The sequence below is a fragment of the Callorhinchus milii genome, unplaced genomic scaffold (genome assembly GCF_018977255.1).
Source record: "Callorhinchus milii isolate IMCB2004 unplaced genomic scaffold, IMCB_Cmil_1.0 Scaffold4, whole genome shotgun sequence".
NCBI classification, from domain to species: Eukaryota; Metazoa; Chordata; class Chondrichthyes; order Chimaeriformes; family Callorhinchidae; genus Callorhinchus; species Callorhinchus milii.
The window spans coordinates 60334731-60360428 of NW_024704745.1; the positions used below are offsets into that span (position 1 = coordinate 60334731).

The 25698-nt window shown below is 40.6% G+C and overlaps 1 protein-coding gene across 1 annotated transcript in view; it reads right to left on the reverse strand.

The window, feature by feature from the left end:
• aff3 (AF4/FMR2 family, member 3) overlaps positions 1-17825 on the reverse strand; it is a 263454-nt gene extending 245629 nt beyond the window's left edge. The window contains exon 1 of the mRNA XM_007885859.2: positions 17738-17825. Coding sequence (XP_007884050.2) covers positions 17738-17790 — 53 coding nt within the window. The 5' untranslated portion in view covers positions 17791-17825. The remainder of the gene's footprint in view (positions 1-17737) is intronic.
• Between the last annotated feature and the right edge of the window lie 7873 nt (positions 17826-25698).

The window sequence follows — 25698 nt, forward strand, 5'->3', positions numbered from 1 at the left end:
AATTTATTTTTCACTGTAAACATAAAGGAGAGGTAGGGCATTGGATACCTGGCTCCCAGTGCAGGCTATGGCAAAGAAGAAAGGAAGGGGAAGGAGGTAATTCTTGAATTGATATTTACTGACCTTCACTGTGTGAGTTTATAATGGCTATTACCTGAATTATGGTGTTAAAAAAGCCAGAGTCAGAAAAATGGCAGCAAATAGTGGCTTGCTCCAAGATGTAAAGTCCATTTCTTTCCCCCTAATGGAAGCCCAACTCACAACAAGCTTGGAGCCAAATTCTTGCAATGTGGCATGATATATATAGGGTAACCTGGGACTTTTCATTTGTAGGTGCTTCCAGTATGAAACTCCACCTATGCTGCTGTACTCCAATGAGTACTTTTTCAAACCCATAGTCATAGGGCACCTGGAGCAGTGCCTTATCTTCTGTTGTAAAATAATGTCCATCATTTACACTTCACAACACAACTATTCATGGTATAAATAATGCTTCAATGACTGGGCATCCCACTGATTTAAATTCTAACTTTTTTTCCCTTTGGATATTAGATTCAAGATTTAAGAATGAAAATCTCTTTCATCTCCCAAGTGTAAAATACCTTCATGAAATATACTTGGGCAATTTCAACCTGGGCAAACCAAATTCATTGGTTCACAGCACTAAACAACTGATAACTTGGTGGTATGTTGCCAATCTCACCCAGAGAGATCTGCTGAATTGCTGGTATGCAAGGTGAGAAATTTCATACCGTTAAAAGTAGGGGTGTTCTTCTGGAATTGAGATTGAAGCATATTAATAGGATTTACCAGATTAGTTACTGTGCATTTGACCTGTGACTCTTTGAAGTCCTCATGGAGACCAGATCTCATATAAGAAAATGCTCCAAAGCATTAACATTTCTCATCTTGGTGAGCACAAACCTTTACCCAAAATGTTGCTAGCAAGCTTACATTATTCATCAATTTTAAATAAAGTGCTTAAATGATTAATAATATAACCATTCATGAACTTTACTTTACCCTTGTGATTGCTAAACAAGAGGTTGCTTCATGTTTTACAGTGCCTATGGCATTTGACATTTTAAAAGATAATGAAGAAATGTAACGGTGCTTTAGGCCAGATATGTTAAATCCATTGAATGGAACCTGACTTGCTTTAATCTCTAGCAATACAAATTTGGCTGATATATGCACCATTTATTAAACTGTACTAACAGTTTTAATTTGAACTTGCTATACAAAATTGCTTTGTGTCACTGTAATTTGCCTGTGAAGGCAGAAGCAATTAACGTTACTCTCCAAACAAGATGGAAGTATTTAATGGCATTTGTTTCTACTCTAGTTTATTCCCCCTTTATGTGCATTACAAAATATCTAATTCAATTAAACATTATCTTTTGTGCTCATTATAGCCTTCAAAACGTTAATGCACAAAAGGACTCAACATTGAGCTGCTAATGTCTGAAATTAGTAGGTGGCTAGGGCTAGATGGGGCTCAGTCCCCCAAATCTATCTACCAGTTCATCAACTCTTCACAGAATCATAGAAGCTTACAGCACAGGAGGCCATTCGGCCCATCGTGCATGTGTCGGCTTTTTGGAAGAGCTACCAACTAATCCCACTCCCCGCTCTTACCCCATAACCCTACAATGTTTCCGTTTTTAAGTACCTATCCAATTCCACTTTGGAAAGCTATTATCGCTTATTATTATAAGCTTCGCCACCCTTTCAGACCGTAACAACATTCTGGGTAAAACAATTTCTCCTCATCTTCCCTCTAGTTCTTTTGTCAGATTTGGCTAATGGGATGTTGCAACTGGAGAGGAACGCTGCTCTCCGCAGTGTAACAGGATGTGAAGTAAAGCAAGTGTAGCTGTCAATGAGTTGAATGAGCGGGAGTTGGATCCAATGCCGACACACACACACACACACACACACTCTCCACAGACTTCAGCAAAGTATGGTCAGGATGTACAATGAGAAAGAATATATTCGCCCGCTGTCTATGAGTTCACATACGAACATTGTAATTATAGAAGACCAATAAAAACTTCTGAAGTGTTTAAACAATAACTAATACATTATTTTTTAAACACTTCAGTATATATATTATGCAGTCACAGCACCTGGCTACACGTGTGCTTGTACATCTGTCAGATATTAGACACTGAACTTATCTGATCGAGAATCACATTTCGCCCACATTTCTTATTGCAAATGTGAAATATGGGACCTATTCCTGACCATGAACTAACAAGATCGCCATGAGCCACTGAAAGTCAAAGCATATACTCATTTTACGATCAGTGCCCAACAGTTGTAACTATGGCAACTCCTTGCATTTGATGATGACAACACCGTAAGTATTCTGTGATACTACGGTGTCCCACAAAAAAAAGCCACATAATCCATTCACCACACATACATAACCTCAATCACAGCAAAACAGTTATTTTTAAAAATAACTAAAGCTTACTACAAAAGAAGACAAACCAAGTATCAATAGGCAATTGAGATGGGAAAATTCATCATCAGGATCAGAGTAACTCAATACTTAGATCAGTGTGGTTTTCTGAAAGGCAGTTCATATCTGACTAACAATTTTTTTTAAGAAGCACAGAGCTGGTAAATAAGAGAATATATGGATGTCCTTCAAATGGATGTTGACAAGGCATTTGATAAGATACCGCATAAGAGATTATTTGCTAAAAATGAGGCATAGGGAATTGCAAACACCCTCACTATCCTTCCTACCCCACATTCGTGCCATGTCCCACTCTGCCTTGCCCCACCTCCACAACATCGCCCAGCTCCGCCATGTCTCAAACCACAGGCCGCCAAGTCCCTCATACACACATTTATAAAATCCAGGCTCGACTACGCAAATTCCCTGCTTGTTGGCCTCCCCAACTCGTCTCTCCATAGGCTGCAGATCATCCAGAACTCTGCAGCCTATGTCCTCTCCCGCATCAGGCTCCGTAACCCTATCACCCCCATCCTCGCCCGACTCCACTGGCTTCCCATCACACAGAGGATACAGTTCAAGATCCTGGTCCTCACCTTCAAAGGTCACCATAGCCTTGCTCCCCCCTACCTCTGCGACCTCCTAACCCCACATACCAACCTGTCCGCTCCCTCCGCTCAGCGGGCTCTGGCCTGCTTCACATCGCCCGCCTCACCTGCTCCACCATTGGTGGAGGGTCCTTCAGCCACTCTGCCCCCACCTTCTGGAACTCCACCTGCAGTCGCTCTGCCTCACCTCCTCCCTTGCCTCCTTCAAGACCTGTCCCAAGACCTTCCTCTTCGATCGTGCCTTCGATCCCCTCCTTACCCCCCTGCCCTCCACCCTCTCCAATCCCGACCCCCAGCTCGGGTCCAAAACACTGATTGTCCAGCGTCTTGGGACGTCCTCCTGATGTGAAAGATGCTATACAAATGTAAGTTTGTTGTTGTTGTAGTGGTATGGAAAGGAAATTGGTTAGGAAGATGAAGGCAGTGAGTCTGAATGATAGGTAGTCACAGTGACAAGTGATACGCTGAGGAGGTTACCCTCAAAATAATAAAGAGAATTTAAAGATAAATAAGAGAACTATAATTCCCTTTGGTAAACAAATCTATAACAATACACCTTGCCAATAATGTATAAAACTGTTACAAGACATTGTTCAAGCCACATTGGGATATTGCATAAAGTTTAGGGCACCTCCTTACAATTTGGGACTTCTTATTACAGAAAGGGCATCACAGCCATCGAGTGGTTATTGCAGATATTCATTCAGATAATACCCAGTGGAACAGTTTTCACTGGAGGAGAGAGAATGGAGAAGAGAATCTAATTGAGATTTTGAAAATTATGAATGATTTCAAAAGTATAGATTAAAGAGTGTTATTTTTACTGATCTGCGAGTGGTTAACAGGAGCACATAAATTGATCATTAACATGGAAATAAAAAACAGGAATGTTAGGAGACTTTTTTGTTTACACACACAAAAACACAAGGAGCTATTACAGTCTGGAATGCCTGATCATAAATAGCTGTTGAAACAGTGCCCGTGATCGCATTTAAAATTGGATGCATGAGGAAAATATAAAAAGGTACAGGGAAGAGGGAGCACGGGGGAGAGCAGGTAAATCTAGAGCAAATAGCTCCAGTGACAAAGTCAACACCAGTACAATGGGTCAAATTGTCTTTCTACAATGTAAGCTTTCTGAGATTCTAAACAATCTACTCATCTCTCATATTCTCTAGTGGAACTTTTTGCTAAATAGCGGTGTAATTCCCTCTTGAATTTCCTGACACATTCTGGCTTGTTGCCTCCCTGGGTAGTCATTTCCACATATTCACTGCTCACTTCTCTCCTGTACAATAATTAAACATGAATATTCACAGTCTCTCCTCTGAGCTTAAGTTCATGTCCCCTTGTTCTAATGTTTTGACTACTATATACATATTATTAGGATTCAGTTTATCTATAATATTTACAATCTTGAATAGTTCAATAAGATTTGCTTCAAGTCTTCTCTTCTTTGGTATACAATATCAAGGAAGTACTTACTGCTTTGCATATTATTTATGCAATCACTGCAAATTTCAAAGGAAATCAAATCATCTAACCTACAATAAACACAATCATTGCCATCCAAAACAGCAAATAAGTCTAGTGCCTATTAGCTATTATTTACAACTGTTCATTGTCTATAAAAATGACAAAGAAAGTTGACAAATTGTGCTGCTTCATTTGCGTCTGCATTTGTTCTAACAAACAAAATGGAAATGAGAAATAAAGCTTCAGCGATCATGTCAGCCAGATTTTACGGAGCTGCTCAATGATATTATCAATACTGCATCCTGAAAGCTGTGAATAATTGCCTACTCTGGTCTGCTGGAAATGATCCAAATTGATGTTTCTACATTGCAATAAGCTCCATAAAATGAATTGATATGCAAAGTATATTCTGCAGCTTTTCAACATCTCAAAATTAATGACACTGAATTAACAATTTGGAAAAATCAATCAGTTGTTGAAACAGATAATATATTATTTTAAAGAATTAAAAATTACAGCAGGGATGTTTCTACATGAAAAATTTGCCAGTCTTTCAAATTAAGTACAATGATGAAAAAAATTGACAATTCACGGTGGAACTAGGAAGGTTAGCTGATCAAACAACAATATTCACCCTTGACTCAAACATCAATTATCAGAGTTGAAAAGTATAATTATTCCCATTTTACTTTCCTCTTTCTCCAACTCACTGCTTGCTTTATGTTTGCTTTATGCATTAAAACCTCAAAATGTTTCCAATTTTCCAGTAACAAAGCTACTGGCACCACAGAAGCTCCGTCAACTAGGAAGGTCAAAGCAATTCATATTATAGACTCTTCCACAACCACTGCCAAAGCTAGGCAGTGACTAGTTAACAGGACACTCTCTTGTAATGGTATGTAATGCACTCTATTATCAGGACATTCTCCAGCTAGCAACTAAACTGAGAACTAACACAATTCATCAGAGCTATGCCCGTCACACTGACACGGCAGAGAACCATGGGACTGAAACACATTTTAATGGACATTACCAATTAGTATAATCATTAAAGTTTACTAATTAATACCTACATAATAAACTTCCAGTTGATGAGTAGTGTCTACATATTCACAATAGAATCTTTTCAGTATTTAACAACCATAAAAAAATGAGGACATTCTTGCTCGTTGGATTTAATTTGCTCTTCTTACATTTTTAATACTTCTGTTAATTCACCGGTTATCCTTTAGCACCACAAGATTGATTCACACAATAATCTCCCATTAAAGTACTTAACACTGGTCATGAATTAAAAATATCTTGGTTTATTATACCCTTGGGCTGGAATATGACTGCTTAAAATGCTGTCATATGACTAAATTATTTCGCGGTTGCCATTTTTGCCTATACAGCAACAATCGTCACATAAATAAAGTCGTAACAGTGGTATTACCTTGCACCTTTGCCCTCTTACCTCAACAGCTAAGACCATTACCCAACAAGTTTACACTGTACATTGTCTTTTGGTAACCTCTTAAACATGTGCAGTTGGAATATTACAGTCCAAATGGCATTATTAAAACAGATTATATTTATCCACTAACTGCAGCAGTTCTCATATACAATTACTCCCAATGCAGTAATAGTGTTCTTATAACCTCTGAAGATTAGCTGATGGTATCCTAAATACTGTGGAAACCTCTATTGAATGTAATGAAGCGTAAAGCAGACACCTATTTTAAACTAAAACTTTACAACACTTATATTTTATTCTGTTTGGTAATGAGTGCATTATGTCCCTGGATATTAGCACATCAATTCCACAGTATAGCAAGAAGAACTTGCACTTATATAGCTTCCTTCATGTGAGGAAGAGTCTTGGAGCACTTAAATGAGAATGACAAGTATTTCACTTAGCGAGAATAAAAGATCTAGATCAAAAGAGAGGTTGGATGAAGAAGATGCTTTGATCCCTTTGGTATCATTCTTCCAGAATATGCAACCTCCCATTACAGCATCCAATTATTTTTAAATGAGTCCAGGCCTAAACCAGTCTTTCTGGTAACCTGTTCCCACCATTAATTATATTCAGTGAATGAGTATTCTGCTGAAGAACATATCTGACCCACAGAATCTTTGATTTACTAATTCATAAGTAAGTAAGTAAGTTAATCTTGAACACTTTTTGCAACAACAGTTATCTGTGGTAATCTTCAACCTCCTTTCTCCTGCAACAAATACACCATAATCATACAAAACAATCCTCATCTGTTGAGAGTCTGCTGAAAGCAAGGCGAGTTGTCATCCAAACTCTCCAATAAATTGATGTGCACAATGATGCCAGTAAGTTACCTAACTGCAGTACTAACAAGCTAGTGCATTTTGTTTTTTGTAAAGAACTAGGCTTTGCTTCATATGTCACTGCTTAAAAGGCAGTAAATGTGGTTCACGTCATTTTGGGATTGATCAGTAACATTGTTTTTAATCTACTTAATTTAACACAAATTGTGTTCCTCTTATTATTATGAAAATCTCTTTCATGAAGTCTATAATAGAAAGCATAGTTTTCAATAAGTATACAGAGATTAGTCTGACCCCCAATCTCAACAAGATAAATAATAATTTTAGTATCAGTTTCCCATCACATTTTATTAATCTTAAACCCACTTTCCTACCATATTCTGTATCTCCAGACATGCACCTGGTTATCTCTTCCTTCTACTTCTATATTTGATTCAATAACTTCACTGGGAACATATTCTACATGTCTATTACTCAACTAGTTTTGAACCCTTTGGCAATGGTGTATGGATCAACTTGATCGATTCCCTTCCATTGAATAAGTTATATTTCAGAAAAATTACCCAAGCTTTGCTGCCTAGATATTTATCACAATGTCAAAGACATGAGCGTGGCATATATGGATAGCTGGCATTAGTATTCTGAAATATTCTACATACTTTTCACTTTTTAATCGCATTATTTAAATTTATTACTAAAGAGACAAGTAGTATTAAGAGACAGTAACATTAAGGAAAAATAAACATTCTCAAACCTTGAAAAAAATATTCTGTAACTTCATAGAACAGCTTCAAGGTTTTAAGTAATAATACTTGCATTTTATATCCAGCCGTATCATGTCATTGAGATGCCTCAAAACGCTTCACAGAATATATTGTAAAGTGGATGGACAGTATATTTTGTGGGCAAAACGCTGCAGCCAATTGCACACATCAGTGTTCCACAAACAGTCGTGAATTGAGTGACCAATTTTTATCCCTGGGAAGCAGTGGACTAAAAATCAGGTTCCAACTTCCTGCTAGGTAAACAAAGGCGTAAGTAATATTGGATAGATGAATTTCTAATTTTATAACCTTAATAAAAATGACATTATTATATTTTACACACAGGGTGCTCAGAAAACGTTTGTGGAAAAATGAAAAAAAAACAAAGCAGCAAGGTGAAGTTTTTCAGTGTATCTGATTATGACTTATCTTCCATGTCAAGGAGGTGCCTCAAAGTGCTTCATAGGATTTACTGTAAAGTATAGTGACTATGTAGTTTGTAGGTGAAAGCACAAGTCAGTTTTGCACAGAGGAATGTCCCACAAATATCCATGCAGTGAATGGCTAAATTTATCTGGGGGATTTTTGGCCAAGAAACCAAGAGAAACTAATCCCTTTTTGAATAAAGTCTTGGGATCTTTAACGTTCACCAGAACAGGGAGATGAGACCGCAATTTGACATCTCCCTAACAATTCACATAACCCCCAGCACTACATTGGAGGTCTCCAGAAACAAGCAGAACAAGTTGATTTTCCCCACAATTAAATTAGTTTGTCCTAGATAATTCTAAACACTGGAAACACATGGGTCAGAGATCTGGGTAAGTGTACCAATATATTCCTTTCTACAATTGAGAATTATGTGGCATTTCAACAGAGAAAATATATCATGGAATGGTTACGAGAGTGAGAGTGACAAGACTAAAATCTAATCAAAGAATCAAGATGATATCATTGACCAGAAAGCAGTTTATGACCATAATCTGAATTCCAACGTTAAATTACTAACTTGAAATCACTCCTGTGTGGATACATAAAATTAATAATTTCAATCCTAACTGGGATTTCTCTCAGAATTTAGTCCGTTTTTAAGGTGACTACAGCTGTAATGTGCTCTATATATTTGATGCATGACAATGTTCACACTAAGATTAATGGTTTGTGATGTAATTATTGCACTTATATCTACAATTGATTGCCAGAAAGTTTTAAATCAGCATATAAAATGATAAAATATCATCAACAGTGTGATTTATAGATAAATTACAAGATCATTGCACAAACAAGGAGTTCAGATATTTTGATGAACCACAAATGAATAAAGCAACGCAGAATATATCACCTAAGCCAGAATCTTTAAACTGAACTCAAGTCATTTATTGCCATTTAATTGTGCTGTGTTTACAATAGAAAATATGTGTTTTTCAAAAGCCACTTACTTGAACAAAACCTTTGCAATCACACTGTAGTTTTTCTTCCCCACCTCATTGTTATACATTTGTTCTCTATTCTTTTAGGTTGTGGTGCCACGCACAAATGTTTAATTGAATAGGTGTGTAAATAACCTGCTTGCAAGGACTCTGCCAAATTTCCCTCTGTTTCCAGCTGCTAAGAAATGAACTTGAGTGCCACACTATAATTTTCCATCTCTCACTCAGGAAAACATCTCTCTTCAACTCAATAACATTGCCATTGCAACTCATGGAGTTATGAATCATAGGAACAATCCTGAGTCCAATCATTCACAGGTCTATTTGATGCTCATTATCACAAAGCAGAACCAAATCATGACTTTTGGAATGGGTTTTCAAGTAACCAATTACATTTTTATTTCCTTGTCCAGTTGAATGATACTGCACTTTACATAAATAAAGGCAGGTTCTTTCATTAGAAATGCATGTGTAATCCCAAGTTAGGACCTCAGGTACTATATTCTCTACCAACATAACTTGAGTCTGCATAAAAACCAAAACCTAACAAGCAATAGAACAAAATTCTTTCCTGGCCATCTGCTATTTTACTATCTAAATTATATTTTTCGATGGTTATTGATATCTAGTTGAGAAGATTGTTTTCAATTGTAAAGTACAGACAACTGACATGGAACTTACAATTGGAAAGTTTTTTTCCCCTGTGCATATTCTCATTTAACATATCTCATTGACTTGTTGATCTTGTGAGATATTTTACGCATTAGATCCAGCTCTGACAAACTTTTATATTATGTAATTTATATGTTGGGGCTGAAAAAAAACATACTTTTTTCCGCTCAAAACCTTTGGGTTTCCTCAAGTACAGTTTAATGCAAATTCCTAAATATAAATAGTTAAAATAAGAGCAAAAAGCCAAGAATTATCCTGGCCTCTTTCTGTCAATGTCCATCCTCAATATGTCTCACTATTTTAAAAAAATGTGAGTCAAGATCTTACCAACAATTACCTTATGCTGAATACTAAATACATGCTGATTTTATATTCTTATGAACTTCAACTTATTTATAAGATTTTCTTTTAATCGCACTCTCACCTCTAGGTCTGAAGGTTGATGGCTCAAGCCTCATGTTGGAACTTAAGCTCAAAGCCAGCTCATGGTTTATGCCAACAATTGAATGCAGACTGGCAAGTGCTGCATTGTCAGCGATTCTGACACTATTTGAAAAGGGAGGTTTGCCCAGTGCCACTTTACCTGAAAACTACACTGTGTCTACACTTGACATCATTTTATGATGTGTTTTGACTTATTTCAACATGATAAGGAGCATACAAAAAGTTCTTCTTTCCTTAATTTTCTAATCCCCTGAAGGTATTCAACCTCAATGTTGAGTTCAACCAGAAGCTGAACGCCAGAGATCGATGAAAGCGTAAACTAACAGGGCTAACACTAACTACTAACTAACAGTAAACTAATACTAACTACTAATTAACAACACTAAAAATAAAATATATTTTTTTAAAAAATTAAGAATTTAAGTTTTAAAAAATAATTAAATCAAACTTAAATTCATAGTGGGGGTGACAATGGCAGGTGTTGTGTGAGGACTGTAACATATGGGAGTTACTGGAGGGCAGTCTGAGCCCGGGCAACCACACCTGCAGCAAATGTCTGCAACTGAGGCAGCTCCAGCTCAGAGTGGAATCCGAGGCGCAGACATTGTGCAGCATCAGGGACAGTGCTTCTTGGATAGTTTCATCCTGGAGCCAGTCATTGCCCTGAGGTTCAGGGAATGCATAGATAATTGTATTAGAGTTGGGGAACACCAGAGAGAGTGGTAGTGAAGCCTCAGGCTTTAACCTTGGCCAACAGGTACGAGATCCTTGCAATCTGTGTAGACAAGGAAGCCTGTGAGGAGGAAGGAAAACGTGATTCCAATATTAGGGAAACAAACTGAAAGTTGTAGTAATTGGGGACGAGACTATCAGGCGGACAGATACACTTATCTGCAGCCACAATCAGGAGACCCAAAGGCTCCGTTGCCTTCCTGGGGCCGGGGTGAAGGACATCTCGGCGGGGCTGGAGGAGAATCTAAAACATGAGGGCAAAGATCCATTCGTGGTACTTCACATAGGTACCAATGACATAGGTAGGGTTAGTTGTGTTGATTTGAGGAGGTAGTTCAAGGAGCTGGGAACTAAATTAAAACAAAGAACATCAAAAGTAGTGATATCAGGATTGCTGCCTTTGACATGTGCAAATTGGTACAGGAATAAGCAAATTAGAGAGTTAAATGCATGGCTGAAAGAGTGATGCGGAACGCAGGGGTTTCATTTTATGGGCCACCAGTATTGGAAAAGGGGTCTATTTCAAAAAGATGGGCTCCACTTAAATTGGGCTGGAACAAATGTCCTAGCAAACCGAATACATAGGGAAGTAAATAAAGCTTTAAACGAGTAAAGGGGGGTGGGGGGGGGGGTGAAATTCAAAATAATTGCAAGCTAGCAATATTAAGAAAACTAAAGGTGGCGGAACAGAATAGTGAGAGAGATAAACAGAATAGGTCAAAAAGGGGTAAGAAGCTCAGTGAAGAAGATAAGCCATCAGAGAGTAGGGGAAATGGTAAAAAATTAAAATTGCTATATCTGAATGCACGAAGCATTCGGAATAAGATAGATGAATTAAAGGCACAGATAGATACAAACAGGTATGATCTAGTAGCCATTACTGAGACATGGTTACAGGGAGATCTAGGGTGGGAGTTGAAAAGTAGGGTAGGTTAGGAGTTTATAGAATGTATGAGAGATAGCTGTCTGGAGCAGTATGCTGCGGAACCAACTAGGGGACAGGCCATTCTAGACCTTGTTTGGTGTAACGAAACAGGGCTAGTCGGTAATATAGGTATTAAGACACCTCTAGGGCAGAGTGATCATAACATGATAGAATTTAGTATTAAGTTAGAGAGCAATGTAGTCAAATCTGAAGCAAGGGTCTTAAATTTAAATAAAGCTAGCTTTGCAGGTATGAGGGAAGAATTAGCTAAAATAGACTGAGGAATTAGATTAATGGATATGACAATAGACCAACAATGGCAAACGTTTAAAGATGCAGTGCATAATTCTCAGCGATCACATATTCCCTTGAGGAATAAGAGTACCACAGGGAAAGCACTTCATCCGTAGCAAACTAAAACAGTTAGAGAAAGTATAAAACTAAAAGAAAAGGCCTATAAAACTGCCCAAAAGAGTAGCAAACCTGAAGACTGAGAGTGTTTTAGGGACCAACAAAGGAAAATCAAAAAGCTCATTAAGTGTGAGAAAATGGATTATGAGGGCAAGCTAGCTAGGAACATTAAGACAGATTGTAAGAGTTTTTATAAATACATTAATAAATATTGTAATACATTACAGGCAGAGACAGGAGGAATTATAATGGGGGATAAGGATATGGCGGAGTCCCTAAATAAATACTTTGCTTCTGTCTTCACGTTAGAAGACACAAGAAGTTTACCAGAAATAGAGATGAACCAAGGGGCTAATGATAGGGAGCAACTGAGGGAAATTTACATTAGCAAAGAATTGGTGCTAGAGAAATTGTTGGCATTAAAAAGTGACAAGTCACCTGGACCTGATGGTTTGCATCCTAGGGTTTTAAAAGAGGTAGTTCATGAGATAGTGGAGGCCTTGTGTCCAATCTTCCAAAAATTTTGGGTTCTGGAACGGTTCCCATTGATTGGAAGATCGCAAACGTCACACCACTATTGAAGGATGGGAGAGAAAAGATGGGGAACTATAGACCAGTTAGTCTGACATCGGTGGTAGGGAAAATTCTAGAATCCTTAATTAAGGTTGTCATAGTGGGATACTTAGAGGATCACGATATGATTAGACAGAATCAACATGGCTTTACAAAAGGAAAGTCATGCTTAACAAATCTTTTAGAGTTTTTTGAGAACATATCAAGTCGATTAGAAAGGGGGGAAATCAGTGGATGTGGATGCAAATCCTTGCATTTGATATAGCGCTTTTTACGTCTTCTCGAATAGACTGAAGAATAGACTGTAAAGTGAATTGACCGTATATTTGTGGGCGAAACGTGGCAGCCAATTGCGCACAGCAGTGTCCCACAAACAGTCGTGGATTGAAAATGACCAATTTATTATTATTTTTTGGGGGGATTATTATAAGGCGTGTGGAGTAAGGAAGCATAAAAGGTTGATCCACAAGATTAGGGCCCATGGAATTAGGGGGAATATATAAGCATGGATTGAAAAATGGCTAACGGGAAGAAAACAAGGATAAACGCGTCCTTCTCAGATTGGTGGGATGTGACTAGTGGAGTGCCACAAGGATCAGTGCTTGGGCCTCAACTATTTACAATCTACATCAACGGCCTAGATGAGGACATCGAGTTTATTATATCCAAATTCGCGGATGACACTAAACTAGGAGGGAGAGTAAACACCGAGGATGACATAAAAAAAATGCAACGAGATATAGATAGGCTAGGTGAGTGGGCAAAAAGGTAGTAGATGAAGTATAATGTAAGGAAGTGTGAAGTCATCCACTTAGGTGGCAAAAACAGTTGAGCAGATTATTTTTTAGAAGGGGAGAAACTAGATAGTGTTGGCGTTCAGAGGGACTTGGGTGTCCTTGTACACCAGTCACAAAAAGTTAGTTTGCAGGTACAGCAAGCAATTAGGAAGACTAACAGTATGTTGGCATTTGTTACAAAAGGGTTAGAATATAAGAGTAGGGAAGTCTTGCTGCAACTGTATAGGGCCCTGGTGAGACCGCACCTGGAGTATTGTGTGCAGTTTTGCTCTCCTTATTTAAGAAAGGATGTATTTGCCTTGGAAGGGGTACAACATAGATTCACTAGGTTGGTACCTGGGATGAGGGGGATGAGTTATGAGGATAGGTTGAGCAATTTAGGCCTATATTCTCTAGAATATAGAAGAATGAGAGGTGATCTTATAGAAACTTATAAGATTATTAAGGGGCACAACAGAATAGATAGTGGGAGACTTTCTCCCCTGGTTGGAGAAACTATAACCAGGGTTCACAGTTTTAAAATTAGGGGTAAGCCCTTTCGCACTCAGCTGAGGAAAAACTTTTTCACTCAGAGGGTAGTGAATTTATGGAATTCTCTACCCCAAAGGGCTGTGAATGCTCAGTCCTTGAACATATTCAAGACTGAGATTGATATATTTCTTGTCGATAAAGGGATTAAGGGATATGGGGATAAGGCGGGTAGGTGGAGTTAGAATAGATCAGCCATGATCGTATTGGTGGGGCAGGCTCGAGGGGCCGAATGGCCTACTCCTGCTCCTAATTCTTATGTAAGACAGACAGCATGCGACCAAGTCTGGCACCGAAGAGCCCTAGCCAAACTGAGGTCCATGGGAGTTGGGTAGAAAATCCTCCCATAGCTGAAGCCACTTGATAAGATGGAGCAGAATGTTCAATGGGAATGTTGAAAAGAGTAACAAAATGCTGGAATACAGTGCTGGCAGTTTCAAAAATGGCCATATGTAAGACAATACATGAAAGGTCAGAAGCCTATGCAATTGAGGGAACCATCACAGCCAAATCCAATTTTGTCATTCAAAAGGTGTCCACATTGACTGGCTACCAGGAGAGAGAACATGTCTGTATTTCACCTTCCTGGGTCAAGGACGCTAAAGCCCAAAATAGTTGAGTTGAGATCAATTAACTTAGCACTAATCAGCAATCATATCTGGTAAAATGTCAATCTGTATGACAGTACACTTATAAAACTTGATTTGTGATTCTGATCTGAGTTCCGCAAAAGCAATGCGTTGTCAATGATTCTCCTCTGATAACCACAATCGTGTGCAAGGTATGGCTTCAGAAATTGGAGGATTTTCCATCCAATTCCCAATGAACTCAGTTTTGCTAGGGTTCCTTGGTGCCAGGCATCTTAATCTCTGGCACTCAGCTCTTGAGTATCAGGGCTGTGATAAGATCTGAACATCGAAAAGAATGTCAAATCAGTGTTTCTCAATGGCATAATTGATCATTTTACTGGTGAATGGGAGCGAGCTCATGCGGCAATAATTGTAATCGACTCATTTCAACAGGATAAGGAGCTATATAAAAAGTATAAAAATTGTATAAATCTTTTTTCTTCAATTTTCTAATCCCCTGAAGGCATTCAAACAGAAGCTGAATGCCAGATATCAAGACAGAATGCAACCAAGTCTGGCACCGAAGAGCCCTAGCCCTAGGATCAGATTTCCTTATTGCTTGGCAGATACTAGTGTTATAACTGCATTGAAACAGCTTGGCAGGGAGTGGGGAGGGAGGGGTTGGGGAGAACAGACAACTAGTTATGCTGCACATGTTTGGATCAATATTGCAAAAATGCAACAAAGCCTTATAGACTTTGTTGTTGTATACAGTGACCCCAGTCTGGTGCCATAAGGCATGGTAATACATAGTATGAACCGATTGCCTAAATGTTATAGTTGGGACTTGGGAGATTCAGGGCTGTGACAGACACTGCAAACTGGCCATAGCAGTCATGGGGCCTGATGCTCCAGCATCCCTGAGCTAAATGGGGAGGGAATAAACTAAAGTACCTGCTTTTGATTGCCATCCACTGTAGTTGAGCCCCTGCTGGTAAGTGTACAATTTTGGCCATCGAGTGAGGGCAGGATTAAGTTTGGCTCTGATGTTCCCCATTGTAAACTGTGAACTGTTGCCACTCAATCACTACATGTGAAGAATGGCTGCTTGAGCAGGTATCGGTGAAGGCTACCAGAGCCTCTGGAATCATACTTTAGCATAAATCACTGCCACCAGGAAAGTAGAAGAGAAAAAGCAAGAATCTCAAAGTATTATACTCAAAACGACATCTCTCATACTTCTTTACTGCTGCCCAATAATGAGTTCCTAGGCAAAAATTCAGAAGAATTCTCCTGGGGGGATATTTCATCTCTAAAGATCACTTTTACAGCTGCCTGCAGAGGAGCAAGAAGCATGATTTAGAGTTTGCAAAACGTGTATGTAGAGAGTAAATAAACAATACACATGAGCAGGCAATTTGTTTAAAAACAAAGAGAGTAATCGATTTGGGATATGCAAAAATTATTAGTTTTTTCTAATGTACATTCTGACATCATAACAGAGAGAATACCAGATACTTTGAGTAATTCAAGGCAGTCATCTCATGGAGAGGTCCAGATGATGTCATAAATCCTGAGAGCAATTGCTCTCGTGTATCTGTTATATATTACTTTTTATAATATATACTGCGGAAATGGACGTGTCAGTGTTACTCTATACAGTTGATGTATGATAACATCCACATCGTAGGATTAATAAGTATGGCACAATCAATTTAAATTTACTGAGTGTTAAGGCACACATGATTCCTGGGAAACAGCACAAAATCTATTATAAGGATTTTCCCCCCTTAAAAATACAGAATTTTGTGTATATACTGAGCATATTATAACAGTAATAATAGTAAAATAAAAGATACATATAGCGGTGTACACCTACAAATGAATCTTTGCACAACAAATTAACACAAGTCAGCCCTACATGCAATAGGCTCACCGTGATAGAAATAGTTAAAACGACTACAAATTAAAACAGTTGGTATAATCAAGACACAGTACATCCACATATTTTATAATTCATTGTCCGATACTTTTCAAATTTCTTTTTTAAAGATCGGCTTTGGAAATAGAATCGAGATCAACCGTTATAAAGTTCTTGCTTGGATTTTGTTTTGCAAATAGAGTTTAATTTGAGGAAGGCTCAATGTGCTGAGTCACATTACTGACCTCTGCTCCCAATCCCCAAGTTCTGACTGTGTGATTGAGTGGAACTGAGAGTGAGCAGTGGAGGTGAGATAAGTGGCATAAGTGTGCAGAATGTGTATCCCTCAAACTGACAGCCACTTAAAAGCTTGAATATCTTCAAAAAGGATGTCATTTATATATATTTCTTAATACGACACGTACTTCAATACTTACCCCAATCGACATGATTTTTTTTTGCTTCAGATTCATGTTTTAGCACTGAGGCATCATATCGCCCAACAACCGTTTTGGAGCAAGATTCACGGTCTAAGTAATGTTGTACCTTTCGTTTATTTATTGCACCTTTTTGTGGGGGGGGTTTAGATCTGCTGATTTGTGTTTGCAAACATTCGCTTTGTTTCGTTAACGTTGTCAAAAAATGTACTTTTTTTTTAAAAGAAGAGCTACTTGTATTGTTTTGTTGTAGCCATTTTGGTAAAAAAAATAAAGTACATTGCCCAATATATTCAGTGTCTGCACATCATTTCATTTGCATTTATCTCACTGTGTGGAATGACCATGTAATGTATGTATTAAAGCAGTATTCAGTATATTTATAGACAGTTAAGTGCAATTCAACAATCATCGCCAACGTTGCACCAACTACTGGACATTTCATTGCAATGGTCATTTTTACAGGATCTTCTAAAATTAATTTTTTTTAAAAATAAAAATGGTACAGACATCGAGCAGTATTTTTTTTTTGGGAAAAAAAAATGCACAAAAAGACTATTTCTATGGCTTTGAGGTGCCCATCCTTCCCAGAGACTCGGTGAGAAAGCGATGAAGGTTCGGGATGAGCTTCTGGGATGCAAATAAAAAAAAAGGGAAAGAGAGAGAGAGAGAAAAAAAAAGACTCCAAACAAACACTCACCAAAACGTCTCCAGGTCCCAGTCGTTGAGAATGTCCAAGTCGAAGATGTCCATAGCGGTGGTGGAGGGACTGTTCGGCTGCAGCTCTCGGGCTCTGTGTCCCGGGGACAGCAGAGAGAGAGCGAGAGAGAGGGGGGGAGTGAGGGCAGAGCCGCTCTCACAGCCCCACAGCTCCCACTCTCTGTCCCTCTCCTCTCCCTCCTGCACCGGCGGCCACGCCAAACAGTCCCGACTCCTCCGGCAATAACCCCGGAGCCGCCCCGCACCGCACCGCGCCGCCCCGCACCGCGCCTGGCAGCCCAGAGCCGCCCCGCACCGCCCCGCACCGCGCCTGGCAGCCCAGAGCAGCCCCGCACCGCACCGCCCCGCACCGCGCCTGGCAGCCCAGAGCAGCCCCGCACCGCACCGCACCGCGCCTGGCAGCCCAGAGCAGCCCCGCACCGCCCCGCACCGCGCCTGGCAGCCCAGAGCAGCCCCGCACCGCACCGCACAGACACCCCGACAAACACTCCCCGCTTGTCCTCGCGGCTCCAGCATCCGCACACACACACACACACTGACAGCTGGTCACTAGTCACTAGTCACAGGGCAGGGGCTCCCTTTACACCATTACAGGCATTTCCAGAGGTAAGGGTTTGGGGGGGGTTTGGGGGTTGGGGAGGGTTTGGGGGTTGGGGAGGGGGGGGGTTTGGGGGTTGGGGAGGGTTTGGGGGGTTTGGGGGTTGGGGAGGGTTTGGGGGTTGGGGAGGGTTTGGGGTTGGGGAGGGGGGGTTTGGGGGGGGGGGGGGGGGGGTTGGGGGTTGGGGAGGGTTTGGGGTTTTGGGGTTGGGGAGGGTTTGGGGTTTTGGGGGTTGGGGAGGGTTGGGGGTTGGGGAGGGGGGTTTGGGGGTTGGGGAGGGGGTTTGGGGTTGGGGAGGGGGGGTTTGGGGGTTGGGGAGGGGGGATTTGGGGGTTGGGGAGGGGTTGGGGTTGGGGAGGGGGGGTTTGGGGGTTGGGGAGGGGGGGTTTGGGGGTTGGGGAGGGGGGTTTGGGGTTGGGGAGGGGGGTTTGGGGGTTGGGGAGGGGGGGTTTGGGGGTTGGGGAGGGGGGTTGGGGGTTGGGGAGGGGGGGTTTGGGGGTTGGGGAGGGGGGGTTGGGGGGGGGGGGGGGGTTGGGGAGGGGGGGTTGGGGAGGGGGGTTGGGAGGGGGGTTTGGGGGTTGGGGAGGGGGGTTTGGGGTTGGGGAGGGGGGGTTGGGGAGGGGGGGGTTGGGGAGGGGGGGTGGGGAGGGGGGGGTTTGGGGAGGGGGGGGTTTGGGGGTTGGGGAGGGGGGGATTTGGGGGGGGGATTGGGGAGTGGGGGGTTGGGGAGTGGGGGTTTGGGGGTTGGGGAGGGGGGGTTTGGGGGTTGGGGAGGGGGGTTTGGGGTTGGGGAGGGGGGTTTGGGGGTTGGGGAGGGGGGTTTGGGGGTTGGGGAGGGGGGGTTGGGGAGGGGGGTTGGGGAGGGGGGGTTGGGGAGGGGGGGTTTGGGGAGGGGGGTTTGGGGGTTGGGGAGGGGGGGATTTGGGGGGGGGATTGGGGAGGGGGGGTTGGGGAGGGGGGGGTTTGGGGGTTGGTGAGGGGGGGGGTTGGGGAGGGGGGCGGGAGAGAACAGGGGGAAGAATTGCAACACTTCCCAAACACTTTTCAGTTTTGTTTTGCTCAAAGATCTTTTAACGATGGAAAATCGGATCATGTACTTTTTTAAAAAAAAATTGGATACGTTATTTAGGCTTATCTTTTTTGGTGGTTTAAACAAATAAGAGTTGGTATTATATAATTAGCAAACCAAAAGTCAGGAATATATATTTAAAAGTATGTGTGCACTTAGACCAGAAAGAATCCAAGTGATTATTTGGGTATTTGATTGATGTGTTGCTGTAACAGTAAAACTCATCGTTCTTCACTATATATCTCTATCAGATCACAATTCTGATCTCAGGAGTCATGATGTACATTATTGCATATTTTTGTTCAGTCCAACACTCATACGAAATATAGAATTAGTCACACCAAATCCCTTCAAAACTGCCAAACTGAACAACTGTCCTTGCCGGACACTCGCAACCACTTAATGAGATTATTTCACCTACTTTTTTTAAAAAAATGTACTCAATCTATTTATTACTTATTTATTCGCAGTCTCAAAAGCCTCTCTTCCCATCTACTTTATTACCCGGCCCACGAAAATCCTGCTCCCCAGCGCAACTGCCTCCAGAAATCTAACAGCAACAAATCAATTGATGCATTGTCAGAAACTCATGCAGTCTTCATGCCTCAAGATAGCATGAGGTGATTCTGCAACTGTTAGTAGATATGTCGGCTTTACAGAGACTGTACTGCCGCACAGAGGCGATCTGTTTGGAGATGGGATAGGAACCCCAAATGTACTGAAGAGGCAGGTTTGGCAATAGGAGTTCCCAAACAGTAAATCATGTACATTGTTGCTATAGATGGTAAGAAAGAAGCTGATGGCATGCTAAGTGCAGAGGCCCATGCTATTTGTGTCAGTGAGTTTGAATTTCCTTGCTGCTCTTGAATGTACTGTAGTCAGTATTGCTAATTGCTGACTGGTATGCTAAATGTGCAATGTAAATAATCATAGTCAATCATTTGCACCAGAGCATTAGGAAATATGCAACATTGAAGCAGTTATCAGCATGTATGAATGAGTGTTGTCTATACTTTGTCCAACTAATTGTCTATGTCTTGCTTATTTTATACACCATACAATTTATTATACGCAAGAGATTATAAGATTGTAGAATTACAATAAGGTCCATCGGCCTCTATGATCTCACACCTCTAGAATATCCATTTGAATGTCTTCCCATCACAGCATCAAGCAGTTTCTTAAATGAGTCTATCATACTAACCTCAAGAAAACCTATTCCAGCTGTTCATTACCTTCCATTTGAAGACATATGTGTTGGTATCTGTCCTAATGTGTTCTTCCCCAATTCTTAACATGTATAATCTTGTCTTGCTATTCTGGCATATTGGGAAAGTGTTATTCTTGGTTTACGTTCTCCTGTTAAATATTTTATATAACCCAAAGGCAGAGATTGCACAAGGTGGACCTCAAGTTCTTATCTTCCTGTTTCCTCTATCGCTACTAAGAGGTTCTTCTGGAAAGGATTGAGGATATAGATTGAAGTAGAATAGGAATACCTTGTTAATATTACCACTTAACAAGTTAAGTTTGTAACTACCTTTGAGGGAAAATCTCAAATACTTCATTAAACAAAACCAATGTAGCTAAAATATTGTAATGTGTGGAGGACATGAGTGCAATATGTAACTTCAGGGCAAATTGTGATTAGAATCTCATTTTGTCTGCCGTGTTTTTCAACAGTAGAAACCAGTGACAATTTCTACACCCCTGTGAAATCTATCATGCTAGCCTAGGATGAGAGAGACATCCTTTTTTTAAAAAAAAGAATAAATACATTTTCAAATTATAAATGGTTGAGCATGTAGATGGTTTGTGATCGAGTACCTTATCTCACTTTATCGTATTTTACAAGGCAATGTTGGTCATATGGAGGAGTCAAATGCTCATTTTGCAAAATGCCATTCAATTGAGTCTATGGGGTATCAGATGTCTGCTATGGGGCCTGGTTTCACATGTATGGAAAGTGTGAAAGTATCCTTTAAGAATGCATCTACTTCTGTAGTGCATGAACTAGCCTCTATGATCAGTGAATCAATTGAGTTTTGCTCTCTGGATGACAGATTGCAGTCATTTATATTGAAGGAATTTTAAAAATTTCATTCAAGTACACAGTTCTAAAATCAATACAGATCACCAATTGTTGAGAGTATATTCTTGCCAAAAATGGCATCAGAGAGCTGCACAAGATCAGGCAACTTCCTTTGAAGTATCAGTGCTGTGCCCTCGGTATTCTTGAAGGACTGTTTGCAAGGGATGCCTTCAAGAAACAATGTGTCTACAGTGACTTCTACATCAGGGCCATCTGGTACTGATGCTCAACCATCGGTTGGGAGTCACCATGGGTGGCGAGCCTTGTTCATTCCCTGCTGCAATGCAGATGGCACAATCATTCATGCCCCACCTTTCAATGGTAAAACCAAAAAAAAATCACATAGTAGGGCAGCAAGTGAGAACATTAGAAATAGCTGAAACTTTCATGGAATATGCATGCAGAAAATCATAATAAACTGTGATAGCCTATATATAACAACAAAAACACCATCATCTTGGCAATCAGGAATTCTAAGATCATTATTGCACAATTAGAATTTAGTGCCAAATTATAAAGAAGATTAAATTGTAGAATAAACCATGCCAAATGAAAAAGATTAAAAAATATAGTAAGTGAGTTTGTTATTTAATCAGAATTTTAAACAAATTTAGGCAACACCTTAGCACAGTTATCTAAAAAAAAATCAGTTCTTGCCAGATCTGTCAGCATCCCTGATTTTGGAACATAGCCAAAACCCAAGAGAAGCCATCCCAAGAGATGCCCTTCCTCTTCAACTTAATCATGATGGTAGTTACCCTATGGCTGAAACCATTATACATGGGTATTCATTCCAGAAATATATGCATCATTTGTTGAGAGCTTGGAAAGACCCACTGCCATAAATGTTTAGGACAAGAGTAACTTTCATAGTATGTAGCTGTATTACAAATTTTCATTTGTATAATAATAATAAATTTACATAATGCCATTCATGTTGGAAGACATCCGAAGGCACTTGATAATCCTGGCTTGCCATCCGAGTTGGGGGTGGGAGCTGAAGGGATTTGTGATGGTGGGGGAAAAGATGACCAAAGTCATGAAAGCATGTCTTGAGACAGATCTTCGAAGAGGTGGGAGAGGGTGTGAGTCAAAGGTTCTCCAGGATGGGGTTCCAGAGAGTGGAAACAGATAGGCTGAAAGCCCCATCGCTGATGGGGCGGGGGACATGAAGCAAGCCAGTGTCCACTGAGCGAAGGTAGCAGCCAGGTTGGTACAGTTTTTATGTACAACTGCACTTCTATAGATCTAATTGTTCAACAGCTCTAGCAGTTACCTTTTGTGAGGCAAAGGTGTCTCAGGCACTGCTCCGCAGAGAGTTTGAAGTAATACAATTGTGCGTAGTACAGTACAGCATTTATGGTCATATAATAGTTGCAGTTATAAAGGAGAAAATGTTTCTGGTTAAAGTAAATTATGGAATTTTTGGAGGGGCCCCTAAGGACTAAGTGGGGCAACCATTAAACCCTGTGCATGCAGGAACTTAATATCAAGTTTTGTAACCAGCGTGTTTCAGGAAAAGTAAATAAAACACGAGGCTTTTTAGAAGGAAACATTAATAATTTCCTCTCTGCTGTACAGCCAGCAAACAGTGCAATTTCAAAAATATCACAAAAAGAACCATTGGCATTAAAGTTTAGAACAATAGTATAGTAGTTTTCCCAGCAATATTGATTGTACAGATGATCTTCCATGAATGTAATTGCTCACCAACTCCAGCACATCCCCGCTGTGAGGTGTAGGTGTCCTCGGAAAGTTTGAGGCAACATTTAGTTTCTACAAATCCATTCCCTTACGAATATCTCTATTCTCTCATTTAATCTGGAATCAAGATGTTTTTCCCCAGCTAGTTGCTCTTGCTACTCCTTCTGCTCTATAATGATGTAACCTGCTACTAGTGCCTCAAGCCACAAGATTAGTTGCTCAGATAAACAAAATGTTGTACAACAATGCAACCACCACAACACGAGTGCACCTCAGTCTGGGGCTAGAACAGCAACTTACATTTATAAAGCATCCTTCAAGCAGAATAGCATCTTGGAATACAGGGATGTGATGCCAAGCACAGGAGGAGGGGGAGGTGATCACAGGCTCAGTTGAGGAGTATTTCTGCATTGCAATAAGAACAGAATTTTCTTGTTCATCGCATCAGTCCTTGCCAGACTCCACTGGCTCCCAATCACTGAACGAATCAATTTCAAGATCCTCTCACTCATTTTCAAATCCTTTCATGCCCTCGCACCTCCCTACCTATCCGACTGCTTACCCCCCACTCCAACACCTGCTGCCTCCAGCCTATACCACAAGATCATAACACGTAGGAGCAGGAGTAGGCCATTCGGCCCCTCGAGCCTGCCCCACCATTTAATAAGATCATGGCTGATCTTCTAACCTATTTCCATTTACCCGCCTTATCCCCATATCCCTTAATCCCTCTATCCTTTAGAAATCTATCAACCCCAGTCTTGAATATGTTCAAGGACTGAGCATCCAAAGCCTTCTGGGGTAGAGAATTCCACAAATTCACTACCCTCTGAGTGAAGAAATGTTTCTTCAATTCAGTTCGAAAAGGCTGACCCTTAATCTTGAGACTATGATTCCTAGTTTTAGATTCTCCAACCAGGGGAAACAGTCTCACGGCATCTACCCTGTCAAGACCCTTAAGAATCTTATATGTTTCTAATTCTTCTATATTCTACAGAATGTAGGTCTAGTTTACTCAACCTATCTTCGTAGGTCAACCCCCTCATCCCAGGAATCAACCTAGTGAATCTACGCTGCAACCCCTCTCAGGCGAGTATGTCCTTTCTTAAATAAGGAGACCAAAACTGCACACAATATTCTAGGTTTGGTCTCACCAAGGCCTCATACAACTGCAGCAAGACTTCCCTACTCTTGTACTCTAACCCTTTTGCAACGAACGCCAACATGGCATTAGCCTTCCTAGTTACTTGCTGTACCTGCATACAAAATTTTTCGACTGGTGCACAAGGACACCCAAATCCCTCTGAACACGAACATAACCTCGTCTCTCCCCCTCTAGAAATAAACCGCTTTTCTATTTTTACTACCTAGGTGAATAACTTCACACTTCCCTACGTTATATTTCATTTGCCACCTTCTTGCCCGCTCACCTAGCCTGCCTATTTCCCTTTGCATTCTTCGTGTGTCATCCTCACAGCTTATTCTCCCACCTATCTTCGTATCTTCTGCGAATGTAGATATGTTAAGTTCTATTTTCTCATCTAAAGCATTGATATAGACTGTAAATAATTGAGGCCCAAGTACTGATCCTTGTGGCACTCCACTAGTCACATCCTGCCAATCTGCGAAGGACCTGTTTATCCCTGCTCTCTCCCTTTCTTCCTGTAAGCCATTCTCCATTTCATGCTAATATATTACCTTTAATTCCATGGTCTCTAATCTTATGCAACATCATTTTATGTGTGGCACTTTGTTGAATGCCTTCTCGAAATCCAAATACACCACATCTTCTGGTTCCCTCCTATCTAACCTGCTAGTTACATCCTCAAAAAACTCTATAATATTTGTTAAACATGATTTCCTTTTTGTAAAACCATTTGACGCTGCCTAATCATGTTATGGTTTTCTAAGTACCCCACGACGACGTCCCTAATTAAAGACTAGAATTTTCCCTACCACCGATGTCAGACTAACTGGTCTATAATTCCCCATTTTTTGTCTCCCACCCTTCTCAAATAGCGGCGTTATATTTGCGACCTTCCAATCAATGGGAACCATTCCAGAATCCAGGGAATTTTGGAAGATCAAAAACAAAGCATCCACTATCTCTGCAGCCATCTCGTTTAAAACCCTAGGATGCAGGCCATCAGGTCCACGAGATTTATTGGTTTTTAATCCGACCAATTTCTCTAGTACTACTGCTTTACTGATGTTCATTTCTTTAAGTTCCTCACTAACATTAGCCTCCAGGTTCCCCTCTATTTTCGGTACGTTTTCAGTATCCTCTCACGTGAAAGCAGAAGCAAAATATTTGTTTAATCACTCTGCCATTTCTTTATTCCCCATTTTCCTGACTCTGCCTGCAATGGACCCACATTCACTTTTGATAGTCTCTTCCTCAGTTTGTCCCTTGTCCCCTCTGCTCCATCATCAGTGGTCATGCCTTCAGCCACGAAACGCAAGAACACTCTCGCTCAA